At 51.7% G+C, this 13124-nt stretch overlaps 9 protein-coding genes and 1 non-coding gene across 10 annotated transcripts; 8 read left to right on the top strand and 2 right to left on the bottom strand.

Annotated features, from left to right (window-relative positions):
- Positions 1-268: 268 nt before the first annotated feature.
- On the top strand, positions 269-963 carry BO97DRAFT_340628 (uncharacterized protein; the record flags this gene model as incomplete). The annotated part of the gene is made up of 2 exons (XM_025691606.1): positions 269-350; positions 431-963. Coding segments are annotated over 2 exons (615 nt in total), but the record flags the coding sequence as incomplete, so codon positions are not given.
- Positions 964-1787: 824 nt separating this feature from the next.
- BO97DRAFT_422795 (glutathione S-transferase family protein) lies at positions 1788-2462 on the top strand (the record flags this gene model as incomplete). The annotated part of the gene is made up of 1 exon (XM_025696828.1): positions 1788-2462. One exon carries the CDS (start codon positions 1788-1790, stop codon positions 2460-2462), a length of 675 nt encoding a protein of 224 aa, XP_025553532.1.
- Positions 2463-2731: 269 nt separating this feature from the next.
- BO97DRAFT_t89 lies at positions 2732-2803 on the top strand. Its single transcript has one exon. It is a non-coding gene; the product is annotated as a tRNA-Ala (tRNA).
- A 937-nt stretch (positions 2804-3740) lies between these two features.
- Positions 3741-5320, bottom strand: BO97DRAFT_433031 (fungal specific transcription factor domain-containing protein; the record flags this gene model as incomplete). The annotated part of the gene is made up of 4 exons (XM_025697577.1): positions 3741-3870; positions 3905-4588; positions 4649-4753; positions 5298-5320. The coding sequence occupies 4 exons, from the start codon at positions 5318-5320 to the stop codon at positions 3741-3743; spliced, it is 942 nt and encodes a 313-aa protein (XP_025553531.1).
- A 1285-nt stretch (positions 5321-6605) lies between these two features.
- Positions 6606-7382, top strand: BO97DRAFT_422793 (uncharacterized protein; the record flags this gene model as incomplete). Its single annotated transcript, XM_025696827.1, has 1 exon — positions 6606-7382. The coding sequence occupies one exon, from the start codon at positions 6606-6608 to the stop codon at positions 7380-7382; it is 777 nt and encodes a 258-aa protein (XP_025553530.1).
- A 488-nt stretch (positions 7383-7870) lies between these two features.
- BO97DRAFT_284158 (purine-nucleoside phosphorylase) lies at positions 7871-9402 on the bottom strand. Its single transcript, XM_025691093.1, has 2 exons — positions 9011-9402; positions 7871-8954 (listed from the first exon to the last, which is right to left on the bottom strand). The coding sequence occupies exons 1-2, from the start codon at positions 9164-9166 to the stop codon at positions 7881-7883; spliced, it is 1230 nt and encodes a 409-aa protein (XP_025553529.1). The 5' UTR covers positions 9167-9402; the 3' UTR covers positions 7871-7880.
- Positions 9403-9517: 115 nt separating this feature from the next.
- BO97DRAFT_422791 (uncharacterized protein) lies at positions 9518-10077 on the top strand (the record flags this gene model as incomplete). Its single annotated transcript, XM_025696826.1, has 2 exons — positions 9518-9559; positions 9616-10077. 2 exons carry the CDS (start codon positions 9518-9520, stop codon positions 10075-10077), a joined length of 504 nt encoding a protein of 167 aa, XP_025553528.1.
- A 1066-nt stretch (positions 10078-11143) lies between these two features.
- On the top strand, positions 11144-11563 carry BO97DRAFT_404312 (uncharacterized protein). The gene has a single exon (XM_025694945.1). The coding sequence runs from the start codon at positions 11201-11203 to the stop codon at positions 11507-11509; it is 309 nt and encodes a 102-aa protein (XP_025553527.1). The 5' UTR covers positions 11144-11200; the 3' UTR covers positions 11510-11563.
- BO97DRAFT_284202 (uncharacterized protein) lies at positions 11378-11930 on the top strand. The gene has a single exon (XM_025691094.1). It carries the CDS (start codon positions 11536-11538, stop codon positions 11869-11871), a length of 336 nt encoding a protein of 111 aa, XP_025553526.1. The 5' UTR covers positions 11378-11535; the 3' UTR covers positions 11872-11930.
- BO97DRAFT_284125 (nuclear transport factor 2 family protein) lies at positions 11731-12618 on the top strand. The gene is made up of 2 exons (XM_025691092.1): positions 11731-11879; positions 11932-12618. The coding sequence occupies exon 2, from the start codon at positions 12003-12005 to the stop codon at positions 12396-12398; it is 396 nt and encodes a 131-aa protein (XP_025553525.1). The 5' UTR covers positions 11731-11879; positions 11932-12002; the 3' UTR covers positions 12399-12618.
- The last annotated feature ends 506 nt before the right edge of the window (positions 12619-13124 follow it).

The raw sequence follows: 13124 nt of genomic DNA, 5'->3' as shown, positions 1-13124 counted from the left end.
GCCAACAACCCTCCCCCTCTCTACAAACCTCCCAACCACCTTCCCCTCACCTTAATGTAACACATTCATTCTGACCTCATACTCACTCTTCCTCTCCAGAGCACTTTTCATTTCCTTCTTTGTGTCTACAAACATAGCTTAATGTTCTATTCCCTCGGCTCATTGGTTCCGTGGACTTGATGCTTCAATCCTCCTGTTCATATCATTCAGACTCCTTACTTCAGTCATCGTCTACCTGCATGACTTGGTCAGTCTGACTGACTCTTCAGTGGTTTACGGGGCTGAGGAGCATATCACTGAACGTAACCCGACAAGAATCTATCGCATGCACCTGCCACCCCGTATTCTGCGTAGGTGTTTTGAACTCCCCTTCCCCCCCAATACAGTCCCCCGCAAGCCTTCTCTTCCCCCGCCTAACCTTTGAGCGCAGAGCAACTGAACGCCGCCCGTGGCCGCCTCCGAACCATCGCCCACAAAGACCTCTTCGCGCGCATCGCGTTTGTTTTCAAACAGTCGCAGGCCCCCTGCTGCGAGCGCACAGTCTTCGAGTTCCTACGCGAGCTCCAGCGGATCTACGTTTGGCCCTTTGAAGAGTGCATGAAACGCAGCAGCATCGATGACCTGATTGACCGGCTGGCAGATTTCGCGGAGAAAAATATGCGCAAATACGTCGATCCCAAGACTGACACCCCCGTCGATTGTGTATGTTACGCAGCGGATTGGATCACTATTATCGAGCACGTTGCGACTCGTGTGCTGGGCTACTTCAATGGCCTTTGCCTGGATTGCATGAACAAGACTAAAAATCTTCGCCCTGGGGGCGACCAGGACACGGATTACTGGGAGTACATGGACCACCGTGATCGATGGGACCTAGGCTGTCGCATCACTCATGCAGAGCCAACTTGGTACTTCAGTTTCATGGGGCGCAGGGAGAAGAAGGGACTGATTGCGGATCATTGAATGGATACTTTATCACGTTTCAAGGGTGTGCGTTGGTGTCGCGATACTGGATTGACGTTGATATTAAGCATCATATACAAGGATTTTTAAATGCATGTATGTACCCGAGCCAATCGCTTTCAACGTGAAAGTTTTAAGCAAGTTGTAAGGATCTGATTTCGAGCGGGAGAGGGCGCTTCATCACAGATCCTTCAACTCTAATGTCCAAACAAGGTCTTTTTTTAACAAGCGAAACCTTTTGCCATGCATGCAAGCCCAAGTCAGAGTGTGTTTTGGCCGCGTCTGTTCTCTCATATTTATTTGTTGATCGCTGCAATGCTGTTCAGCCTTATGATTTCACTGCAGCCGACAACATCCGGGGCATCCAATGCTGCAGCGACGAGCTGGCATCGACCCAAAAGCTGGGCAAGCGCCCGTACATCAATAATGCCCAATCGCTTGGTAATAGATCAAGTCTTGTGTTGGATACTCAGATTGAATGCTGGCAAACTAGTTCGGCTTCATAATCGGTACTCTGTATTGAGACACAGGCAAGCATAGCGCTAAAGTGGACCGATCCGTATGTTCCGCTCCGGTGACTGCTGGAACACCGAGCCCTAAATCCAGATCCCGAGACACCGAACTGGTATTCTCCCGCGGCACTCGCTTCTTCGAGCCCCGAAATCCATAACAACGAGGCCGGAAAAGGGATATAAGAAGGGGAACTCCAAGTAGTTCAGTCTTAAAAATCGAACCAAGTCTCTCACATCTATTTTCTTCCACTGGAACAAACTAGAAAAAATAAAAAGAAGAACTCGAGCCCAAACCAAGACAACCCCTCCAAAATGCAACCGATCATCCTGTACTCGCACGCCCTGGGCCCCAACCCATGGAAGGTGGCCATCATCCTCGAAGAGCTGAACCTCGCCTACGAAACGCGCTTCGTCAGCTTCACCGAAGTCAAGCAGGAGCCCTTCACCAGCAAGCTCAACCCGAACGGGCGGCTCCCGGCGATCGAGGACCCCAACACAGGGCTGACGCTCTTCGAGTCCGGCGCCATCGTCGAGTACCTGATCGACCAGTACGACGCGGACCACAAACTCGACTACGCGGACGCGGCCCGCAAGTACGAGGCCAAGGCCTGGCTGCACCTGCAGGTGTCCGGCCAGGGGCCCTACTACGGCCAGGCGGGCTGGTTCCGGCGGCTGGCGCCCGAGCACATCCCACTGGCCGTCCAGCGGTACGGCGACGAGGTCCGCCGTGTGACCTCCGTGCTGGACAAGGTGCTCAGCACCCGCGACTGGCTCGTCGGCGACAAGTGCACCTACGCCGATCTGTCGTTCATGCCCTGGCAGCGCCGCGCCAGGACCCTGGCCACCGACCCGGACACCTTCGATGAGGATTTCCCGCATGCGGCGGCTTGGTTTAAGCGGTTGTCTGAACGGGAGTCCGTGAAGAAGGCCTTTGCTGCCCAAGATGCTGCTATTGAGGAGTTGGAGCGCGCCGGCGCGCCGCTTTGAGTCGTTGCTCGCTTTGCGAAGGATGTATGATTTCCATAGGATATGGGGGTGGGTTTGCTGTGTTATCATGTATATAGGCAATGATTGATATATATTACTCTCCTTCAAGGAGAATTAAAACTGCCAGCCCATTACAATTAATTTTGGTTGGATCCCGAGCCCGAGTTAGTCGCCACCATCTTTCCTGTTCAATGTATTCTCGCGGAGTCATGCTGCCCGAAGCCAAAAGTCCATTATAATGTTTAAAATTGTGGCAATTTTCAACAATCGGGGCTGTGGTTTAGTGGTATAATATTCCCTTAGCATGGGAGAGGTCCGGGGTTCGATTCCCCGCAGCTCCATTTTTTGTTGATTTGTTGTCGATTCGACCATCTTGGCAGTCCAATTGGTACTTAAAGAACCCACTGAATATTCTTTTTTCAGAGGTTGCGGGTAAGTTCTTGAAGTGTGCTCTTTTCCTTTGCGTAAAATGGAATGTTTGTCAGTGCGGCAACACCTGCACATGCGTGCAAGAATGAGGACAATCCCGAAGGAATCAGATATATAAACTGCCTAAGCACTGAGCCGTTTGAATATCCATTGCAGACTACTTAGTAAGTAAATTCTGGTATTGGTTAGTATTTGTTCTTTCTTTCCAACAAATAGTTGAAGAGCGATCAATGAAAGTATGTCAGCCCATTTGGCATATGGATAACTTGTTGATAGTCGGACCCCCCACCCCACGGGCAACAGCGAAGCAAACTGCATAAGGAGGAGTATAGGGTGCATTGCCCACACCAAACACCGGCTCGGTGACTGGAGTGGAGCTCCGCTTAGCAATGACACTCTCCGATGGGATCGGAACCTCTCCTGCGGCCGGTGGGCCCCATAAAGTTCTTGGCAAAAAGTCTGGATAGTCCCCGTGTTTTTTCGTGTTCCCGTATTCATGATTAAAACTATCTACCTTCTTTGAATATACATAACTTATGAATATTATATGCACTTTACCTAATTTCTTTGAATATTATTTCTAACAAAAAGATAAATAAGATAGAAAAAACATATATACTCAAACTTTACAATATAGATATAATAAGAAATTAGATATTGAGAAACTAAATTAACTAATCTGATTAATCTATAATATAATTAAATATATCAAGAAATATAACTTTTAAGTTCTTATCCTTTGTATCTTAATTAGAATATCTAAAAAAGATTTTAAAAACTAAGAAATATCTACTTATTTGAACTATTTAGAGAATCTATTTATATTATGTACTTTACTTATTTAAAAACTTAAATTCTTAATAGTTTCAGCTCAGTCGGGAGCATGGCGTACCACCCCTTGAGGCTTCGAAGTAGAGAGCGGGCTGTCGAAAGGGACTCGGGGAAATTGGGCGATAGGCGCTGGGCAGCGCGGAGCCAGCTGCGCCATTTTAGCAACATGGTACCTTACTTACTATAAAACCTGCTGGACCTCAGCAGCAATTCTTGACAAGCGTGCAAAATGCCGAAACTGGATACCGTCCGATTGGTTCTGGTTGCTCGTGGAAAGCAGGATTTCAATACGAGGTTGATCAAGACGGAAGTCAGCTTCATCGAGATCCGTAACGTCCCATTCGTCTGCCTGAATGAATGGCGGGCGACCGTAGAGCAACGAGCGCCATTTATCCTCGGTATAAAGAGCCCACCATAGTCTTCTTCGTAGTCGTTTTCCCCATGCAGGGAGACCCATGGGTCGACATTCTAACTGTAGCCCAAGCGCTGTCGAGACCCCGACAAGTAGGCCAACTAGCGACCAGGTGAAGGGGCTGTCGGCAATCGCACTCTCCTGTCCATTGATCGGCCTGTGTAAGTAAAGCAAGCCGGCCCGAAGGACGGCCAGATGTGGCGTGTGGATCTCTTCAAGGATCAGCTCCAAGACAAGTCGCCAGAGTCGCTCTGTCGGGGGCTGAGAGTAGGCACTGAGTACGCAAAGATGCTCGTCAAATTTAGCGAACGACTGTGTAGATGCATATATGGCGGCGAGAAGATGTACTGGTGTACTAGACAGGGCGTGCTGAGTAGGTAACTGTCGTGACCCAGTCAAGCCGAACTGTGTTCGCGAGATGACTGGATAGGAAGGAAATATGAACTTCTGGAAACTGGCCCAAAACAAGACAAAATTAGTTTCTGGTCTGTGGAAAGAATATGTGCCTACGTACAGAGCTACTAGTCGCTGCCCACATTTTAGTGGAACTAAGGAGTTGAATTCATCCCGGATGTTCTTTCTAGTAAAATATCTAGTTCTCTCCTTCGCCGCATCGTCACTAAAATGTTGTCTTCTGCTTGAACAGGGTTTTGTTTCCTCCCGTGTTCGATAGTCTGGAGGTCTGGCATCAGGCACTGAGTCGAAATTGTTCTTAGTCGTTGGCCAAATTTCAAAGAAAAGGCAGCCTTCAGTGGAGCGGAAGCGATTTGCGAAAAGAAGTGCACTTTCTGGAGCATGGCACCGAGTTTATAGTCAGAGTTTTCGAGTCAGACATGGCGGTGTTTTGTTGCTCATGAGTATGAGGCCAGATATCAAATTGGTCGGATTCGAGCAGAGCCGAAGTGAACCGAATCTAGAAATCAAAGTTCCATGAGTGACGCCCGCTAAAAACATGAAGTGAATGAAGGAGCTTTCCACAGTGTCCTATGAGAGACTCCTCCAAGATTCAGGCTCCATTGTTTGCGAATCGCTGTGGCTCGAGACACACCACTCGTGACTGGTCTCTCACAGGAGGGAACTGATGGACACCCACACAACATCACCCTTTCTCTTTATAAGTGTGCAAAATTCTCGGCTTTGAGAAATCTAAACCGAAAGCCGACAGCAATGCGTCAGCAACCGGCATTACCGGCGTCGCGAAGCCGAAGCCGACGAACTGGATTGAACGAAGTCATGATTTCTTTGCAGCCACTCTTCCACCATGCGCTCCAGGCTTTCATGCGATTTTTGCCGGTAAGCCCCTTCCTTGTCTTCCCGATCTGTGGGCCCTAGCTTAGTATTGATTAATCACAGATCTTCGAAAAGCAAATGCGTCCTATTGCGGGCAAAGCCCCTTGTCAGAAATGCGCGCGTTTCGGCATTGCCAACTGCACTCTTAGTAGACCCAAGCCAAACCGTCAGACTACCTCTGCGCGCCAGGTCCGACGACAGCGCCAGCCAGCTTCTCTTTCAAGTCCGAACCGTAGGCACAGGACAAATAGTTCAATCATCGCATCCTCTCTAGAAGCCGTCATTCCCCTGTGACTCCTCGCCATGGAGAGTCCGAGCATAAAACCCACCTGGACACGCATCTTGCGAGTCTATCACCAGGTGTCATCCTTCGAGCATTCAATACATTCAGCACAAATCTCCGGAACTGGAGATGCTGCATCCTTTATCATTTATGGAAACGTTTCAGTCCTCATGTGTGACAGAGAGTAAAACACCTCTTGCCGCTGTCTTAGCTGCCACATACTCCTAACTTCCATGTATCGACTCGTTGCTTCCGCGTGAGCGGTACGCGTCTTTTGCCCACGAAATGCTGGCGAGCATGGCCTTTCAGGCCCCGAAGCTCCAGGTTGCGCAAGCTCTGCTCTGGTTCATTTGCAAGGAGAGTGTGTTCAAGAGCTGAGCCGAGATCTGCTTAACACTCAAACACCGATATGATCTTAGCAGTCAGAAAAAACTTTACTCCGTTGCAATTGCTGATTCAAGTGCAATAGCGAACAGTAAGTTGCGTGACTGAAGCGGAGAATTCCATGTATCTACAGAAGACATGGCACCTGGCAAGAGCAAACTTGTCACTCCAGCTTCAGAGATAACGATCTGGGCATATACAAAGAGTATACGGGAGTCACTCTCCTACATTTATCCTCCCCGACTTATGAACCGAAAAATCCTTGAGAACTCCATTATATCGCACCACACAAAAGCAATAAGCCGGACATCTCTTTCATCCCTTTCAACGACAAGCAACCACTATATAAGCAGCCAGAATGCTGTGGCTTCTCGCATAGAACCAACCGACGCATCTCTTTCAAGCCGACTCGACATAACCCAGAAAAGCGGCCATCTCCAGCAACCAGCACCGCAACAATCCCCACCGGCGAGTCCCCAACCCACTAACCCCAACCCATCAACAGCAAACCAAGATGCCCAGCACAGCAACCTACCACTTCAACCTCCGGCAACCGGCCCTCCCAGCCGCAGGGCACCCCCCACCCGAGCCGGTCCCCTTCACGCGGCAGCCCGCAACACCGGGCACGCAATGCCAACGCTGCCACCAAGGGCACAACCAACAGCACTACCCCCTCTACAGCTGCGCCGCCTGCAACTCCAACTACCACCCAGCGTGTATCGACGAGCTGCGCAGCCGAGAATTCTACCACGGGCGCCAGCGCCTGATGTACGGGTGCCCCAACTGCGGGACGGCATGGATCCCACCGGCGGAGATCCAGCAGCAGCACGCAGCGGAGTGGGCGCACGCGCAGCGCACGGGGGGCGACGGCGGCCGCTACCAGTACCGCCGGGCCGTCGGCGGGTACTATGTCTGCACCATGGGAGCGGCGCGCGGCGCGCTGCCCTGCGGCTGGGCGGGACGGGGCTGGAGCAACCTCACGGAGCATCATCGGGTGCGGCATGAGCGGCGCGGGGTCGCGTACCGGTGTCACACGTGTCAGCGGTCGTTTTCCGATGGGTTGAGACTGTTGCGCCATCGTGAGGGGGCGCATCCGCGTGTGCGGCCGCCTTATTGTCCGGTTTGTGCGGTCGAGGAGGAAATCGTGGGGTTGGAGGATATGGTGAGGCATGTGGAGGATGCGCATGCTGGTGGTCTGGATGTGCCGGTTTGTTTGTTGTGTTTTCAGTGGTGCGGCGATTGGTTGGGGTTGGTTTTGCATGCTGAGGAGGAGCATGAGGTTTTGGAGTAGGGTTGTTCGCTCTGTTCTCTTGGGGGGTTGCTGGTTTCTACTGGGGTAGTTCGATGAGTTGGGTACTCTGGAGTACAGTTGGTCTTAGGGATTATGGTATTTATGAGTAGCATGAAAGCAAGACAATGAAATGAAATGGATAGTAGGGTGACTCGGAAGGACAGATATTGTAGCGTTGCTATAAGGATAAGGGTGTATTACCATCGTCTATAGAAAAGCAGATGGTCAAATGAAATTAGCCCCTCTACGAAATTTCTATGAGCTGCGGCCCGTCAACTTATGGACTCTGCTCATGAACTCGATCATGTCATGATCACAAAGGTGCTCCGAAGCTGCTGACAAAAGGATAGTCTGTCACTCCCACTATACTAAGGCCCTACAGCTTCAACTGAACAATGTCACGAAAAGAAAATCTCATCTATAACATTATACCATCTCTATCTATCATTACATATTCAATTATAACACATACAGCATGACCGTCAACCTGTAATCTCTCTACAAACGCGCAAAGCGCTTGCCCATGCTACGCTTCTTCAGCAGAGCACCGGCCTCCTCCAGAGCCTGGGCACGGCCCGGGCCATAGTCAGGAGTGGCACCGAGGGTGCCGAAGATGTCACCGAGGTAGTTGCGAGGCTTGATGCCGGCCGCGAAGGTGCTGTTCCAGTTGCCGAGGATACCCTCAACGATCTTAATACCGGCGTTGTACAGGTTCTCGACAGCGGGCTCGAACGCGCCCTGGGAAGCGTAGAGCAGGTTGTCACGGGCCGACTCGCCAGGGTAGGGGCGCTCGAAGTCAGAGGCGGTGCGCATGATGATGATGCGGGAGAAGTCGGTCAGGTTGTGCTTGGAGGACCGCACGAGAGCCTCCAGGGTGGCGTTATCCTCCTGGGCCGTGGTGCAGTACTCGCCGGTGCCGTTGGTCCAGATCTTGGTGGTGTTGTCAAAGGCCTCGCCCAGAAGACGGCCGCTGAAGTAGACGTCGCTGGTGGTCACGTCGCACAGGCGGACGGTGGGGCCCTCGGTGCCGGCCTTGTAGATGCCATCCTCGGTGACATACTTGGCGCGGTAGGCCTTGGCATCATCGCTGTCGGCCAGCGTGGCGTTGCGGGCGAAGCCGGCAGCAATCTTGCGGAGCTCGTCGTTCACCTCGAACACCTCAGTACCGTAGATGCTGGTAGGGTACTGGCTGGGGTAGTAGGCACCCTGGGGGAAGTAGCCAGTGGTGGCGTTGGCGGGCATCTCGCGCATGTCGATCTCATACTGGAGAGCCACCTGGATGGCGAAGCGGGCAAAAGTCACGTCGCAGATGCTGGCCCGCTCGGGGTTGACACCGGCAATACCGGCGATGAGGAAGTAGGTGGTGGTCAGGTCAAAGATAGGGTTGAAGACGACCGACGCGACAGTGATGGCAGCATTGATCTCAGACTCCCCAGTGATGAGCTGGCAGATGCTGTAGTCCGCGGTGCAGTGCACGTCGGGGAACGCGGGAGAAGCCCCAGGAATGGTGATGTTGTGGGCCAACAGGTCGAACTCAGGGATTCCCCACCAGATCTCAGCCTCAGGCGCGAACTGTGGTCATGGAGTGAGCTTGCGATCATACAATGAAGTAGGTGGTGCGGACTTACCATCGACACGATGAAGATCTTGGGGGCAATCTTGCCCGGCGCGTGGCTCACGGCGACATCCCGGGGGTATGGGGGGACAGAGCGAGCTGCAGCCAGGGAAGACAGGCAGCTGCCGGCGAGCAGAAGGCTCGTGGTAACGGATTGAAGGAGCTGCATATTGCGCGCGTTCGTGATTGGGAGAGAGCACACATCTTCTCAGGTCAGAGGTCGCACAGCACCTCTTATATAGTCACAGCTCGTTGAGAATTTTGGAGCCCGCGCGGGAAGCAGTCGGAAAGCACCGCAACTGGAAGTCCGATTGCAGAAAAATTGGTATCCATAGATGGGCTGATTAGGAAGGATCATCGTCGATAGCGATCGGCAGTAAGAACATCTTATTCAATTGACCAATGATAGCCATTCGAATCAGTTCCGACCCAGCCTTCCGGTTGAAGAGTCTCCACTTCTAACGTGATTTAGCCAAGCGGGTACTAATTTGGCTTCCTTCCATGACTGACTATTGCAACGATGTCCAGCGACGATGAGCTCCTTGCGCGAACCCCTGCATTGGTCAGTCATGCTGCATCGATGACTTGTCGCAGTCAACTATCTGACAGCTAGCGCAGGAACCGAACGCAGACATCCGGTCGATGGAACGAACTGGTGGTAATAAGGTGAGAGACCTCCAGAGCGAACGCGAGGGAACGCCGATAAGCCCGCCCGTCTTGTGCGGTGGAGCTTCATTTATCTGGTTCTTATCGCGCGCTTGCCCTCCAGTCAAAAAGACGGCCAGCTATCGGCGTCCCACCGGAGTCCTGTGGGCACTCCATCTGCCCAGGCTGAGGAAGATAGCCAGCACGGCGAGGGGGTCATTTTCCCTGCATGTCTTAGTCGAAGGTGGCCGCTTCCTGCATGGAAGCAGAGATGAAGTCGAAAACATCGCCAAAGGCGGGGAAGTGGATAAGTTGTGCGCAGTTGACGGGGAAAAGAGTGAGGGCAAGTATTCAAAAAGAAACATTCTCGAAGGTTTCGTGCCGCTCGAGCGACGGCACGTGACCCTCGGTGTTGAGCACGCACTGGAGCCATGATAGGAAGAGAATTCATGAGGCTTTTTCCACTTTCCCAAGGCAATCAAGATTCAGAAGCACCAATGAGTCAGAAAACTGCAGACTTACTTGCCAAGTGCGTAAAATCACTCACCCCAGTGCTCCTTCGAGGCCCGTGACCATGGCGTTTGGGGCCAGCCTATGTGGGCACTAGGCAGGCAATTCTCTTCCAAATTAATTCCCCGCTGTGCGTCTTTTTGTTGGCTTTTCGTGACTGCAAGTTTTTGCTCCGTGCTGCGTTTAGAGGGCTATATCAATTTGTAGGGTATCAGGATGCAAGCTCTTCATGCAATGGCACCCTGCCTCAGATAAGGACCACTATTTCGAGAGTTCAAGTAGACCATGCTTGCTGTTCAACGACCATTCTCTTCCGAGGGATGGACAAAGATATTGCGAAAATCATCTATCGTTCATCTCATCGATCGTGCCGCGTTGAGGTAATGCCGCATGCTCATGACGAGAGATAAGCCATATCCCGGTGCAGTGGGAAGAAACTAGCTCGGCCATCGCTCCAAAGCTAGAGGTCCACATACCGACTAAACGCCTTCCAGATTATGCTAATTTGTTCCATTGGTGGGACCTGGATCAAGACGGTCCCTTGGGTAACCGCCGTCGCCAAAAGTCTTATTCAAGGCTATCAGTGTGTGCGTTATCCGTATCGGTCGGGTTGAGGACATTCCTCGGCTATCTTTGAGGCTTTTCCTCTGAAGTTCTGAGGAGGTTATGTGGGTTATGTTGGGATCTCTAGAGAACTAAATCAGAGCTTGCGACGTAACATCAGAGTAAGTATGTTAGTATAAAGATTGGGTGTAGTCAGAGCGTACAGTACTTCTGACCGACCTTCTGCGCTCTGGCAATAACTGGCTTGCGACTTGTGCAATTGTAGGCGTGGTGTCTAGTTTTATGAAGATAGCATCTTTTTAGAGAATGAATGGATCCAGGATAGTATTTCTGATTGATAGCTCTGACTTGCTGATGTACGGAGTCCGGTGGGACATGGAAATTTAGAAATGGATGGTCCGCCCTGATGCCTGAGGCTTCCATCCTTGTGGTAGCATGGCACATGACCTGGAAGAATGTCTTGTTTGCAACAATAAATGCAAACATGACAACCAATGCATACATTCCAATCAATGACCGCAATTCTCCCTCGGCTGCCAAGAGCTCTTTTCTAGATTCAACCCGGGGATTCCCTTCAATTGACAGCTGCCATTCATCCACCTATCCCCTGGACGTTGAACTTGCAACTCGCATTGAGATACTTCTTCTTTTTCTTCTTCCCCTTCCCCTGGTGTGGTCACTCTGTACAGTCATGTCCTCCCTCAGTCTCACCCACTGCGTCACCACCGACTTATTCTCCGCTGCGTCATCCGGTAACGCAGATCTGGCCCAACACGGTCCACCAGGACAATAAAACCAGCCCGGCGGTCATCGCATGACATGGCGCACCCACAGGCGAACCTTTCACCTGTCACCACGGGGAGGGGAGAGACACAGAGAAAAGAGAGGGGGAAAGGAAATTGCAAAAGGGAAGGCCGCGACGTCATCCACGTGGGGTGCAACGCCCATGACGTCAGCGCTTCTTCCTTCCCCTCGGCCGTCTCTCTCTCATCTTTCCATCTTGTTCCTGGCCGTCGACCTTCTGGTTCTGTTTTCCTTTTATACTCTTCCAGCGTAACATCCGCCTCTATACTCAGACCCAGACCCGGACCCAGACCCAGACCCAGACCAGACCCTTACCGAAAGTCGCGCGTGCGCTGCGGTGCGATAACATAACCAACCCAGTACGTTAACTTCCTCCTACCGAACCGAGTCAAATCAGACGAGCCTAACTAGACAACCGCAGGAAATAACCAGCACCCTCATTCAACGCAACCCACCCATACATCACACATCAGACCAAAAAAATGGCCCCAATCCACGACCGCATCCGCGACGACCTCCTAGCAATGGAACGCCGGCTCTGGACGGCGCTGACATCCGCGGACCCGGGACCAGAGATTAAAAAGATGTCGAACGAGGACGCCAACTTCCTATTCCCGAAGCGCGACATCCTCACGCTGCGCAGCAAGGACCCCTCGCTCTCAGAGGCGCTGAAGCCGCCCTTCCACCACTTCGAGGAGTACGAGCTCAAGGACGTGCGCGTGCTGATCATCGACCTCATGGCCGGCACGGTCACCTACAAGATCAACGCGCGGCTGCGCGGCAAGATCGAATTCAACGGGACAGGGTCGACGACGTGGAGCCAGGGGTCCGACGGGGAGTGGCGGATTGTCGTGCACCAGGAGACGTCGTTGGAGTAGACCCTTTCTTCCCTTGACGTTTGGGGAAGAGTGTACCTCCTCTCTACAACGACACTGAGGGAGGACAAGGGAGGACAAGAACGCGGTGCAGTGCGGTTTTGATTTTCAGTTCTTGATACTCTTCCTGTTCGCCACTACTATTGTTTTTACACCTAGCCGATGCGGGTTAAGGTGCGATCGTCGTTGAGCAGCCAGCTCCGTCGGGTGGTTCTTTTGTTACTCTTCTCTTTCATTTTGCATACTTCTGTCATGTGCCATCATGTGTCATGTGTGATGAAATTCAATAATTTATTATTTCTTTTCTATTACCTCCATTTCCCCCTAAGTCTATACCTCAACTCCAACTCGACTCAATACTTACACCAATCCCTTAGACCTGACTCCTTTACGTAACCCTCACCACCAACTAACGAACAAATCCAACCCCATCGCCCAATACCTCAATAGTCCACTACATAACGCATACCTTGCCCAAAGGAGAAGCTAAAATACGGCAAAAAGAAAGGTAAATAAAAGGGAAAAGCAAACAACAGCCGGCCCGGCCCCCCGAAAAGCAAAAACGCAATAGTGCCCTTCTCGATGATAGGATCAGCAAAGGATAACAGATAGTCCGTCCCAGCCCCACAAGAACAACACAATCAATCACCTCATCAAGATCGACCCCGACCACCTTGCCCCGACCACCTCGGTCCACATATCTCCCGACAGGGCTGCATAGGGATACAT

This window comes from Aspergillus homomorphus (assembly GCF_003184865.1).
Source record: "Aspergillus homomorphus CBS 101889 unplaced genomic scaffold BO97scaffold_9, whole genome shotgun sequence".
Lineage (NCBI taxonomy): Eukaryota > Fungi > Ascomycota > Eurotiomycetes > Eurotiales > Aspergillaceae > Aspergillus > Aspergillus homomorphus.
Note: the sequence above shows the minus strand (reverse complement) of the source record. Positions and strands in the feature narration are given on the sequence as shown.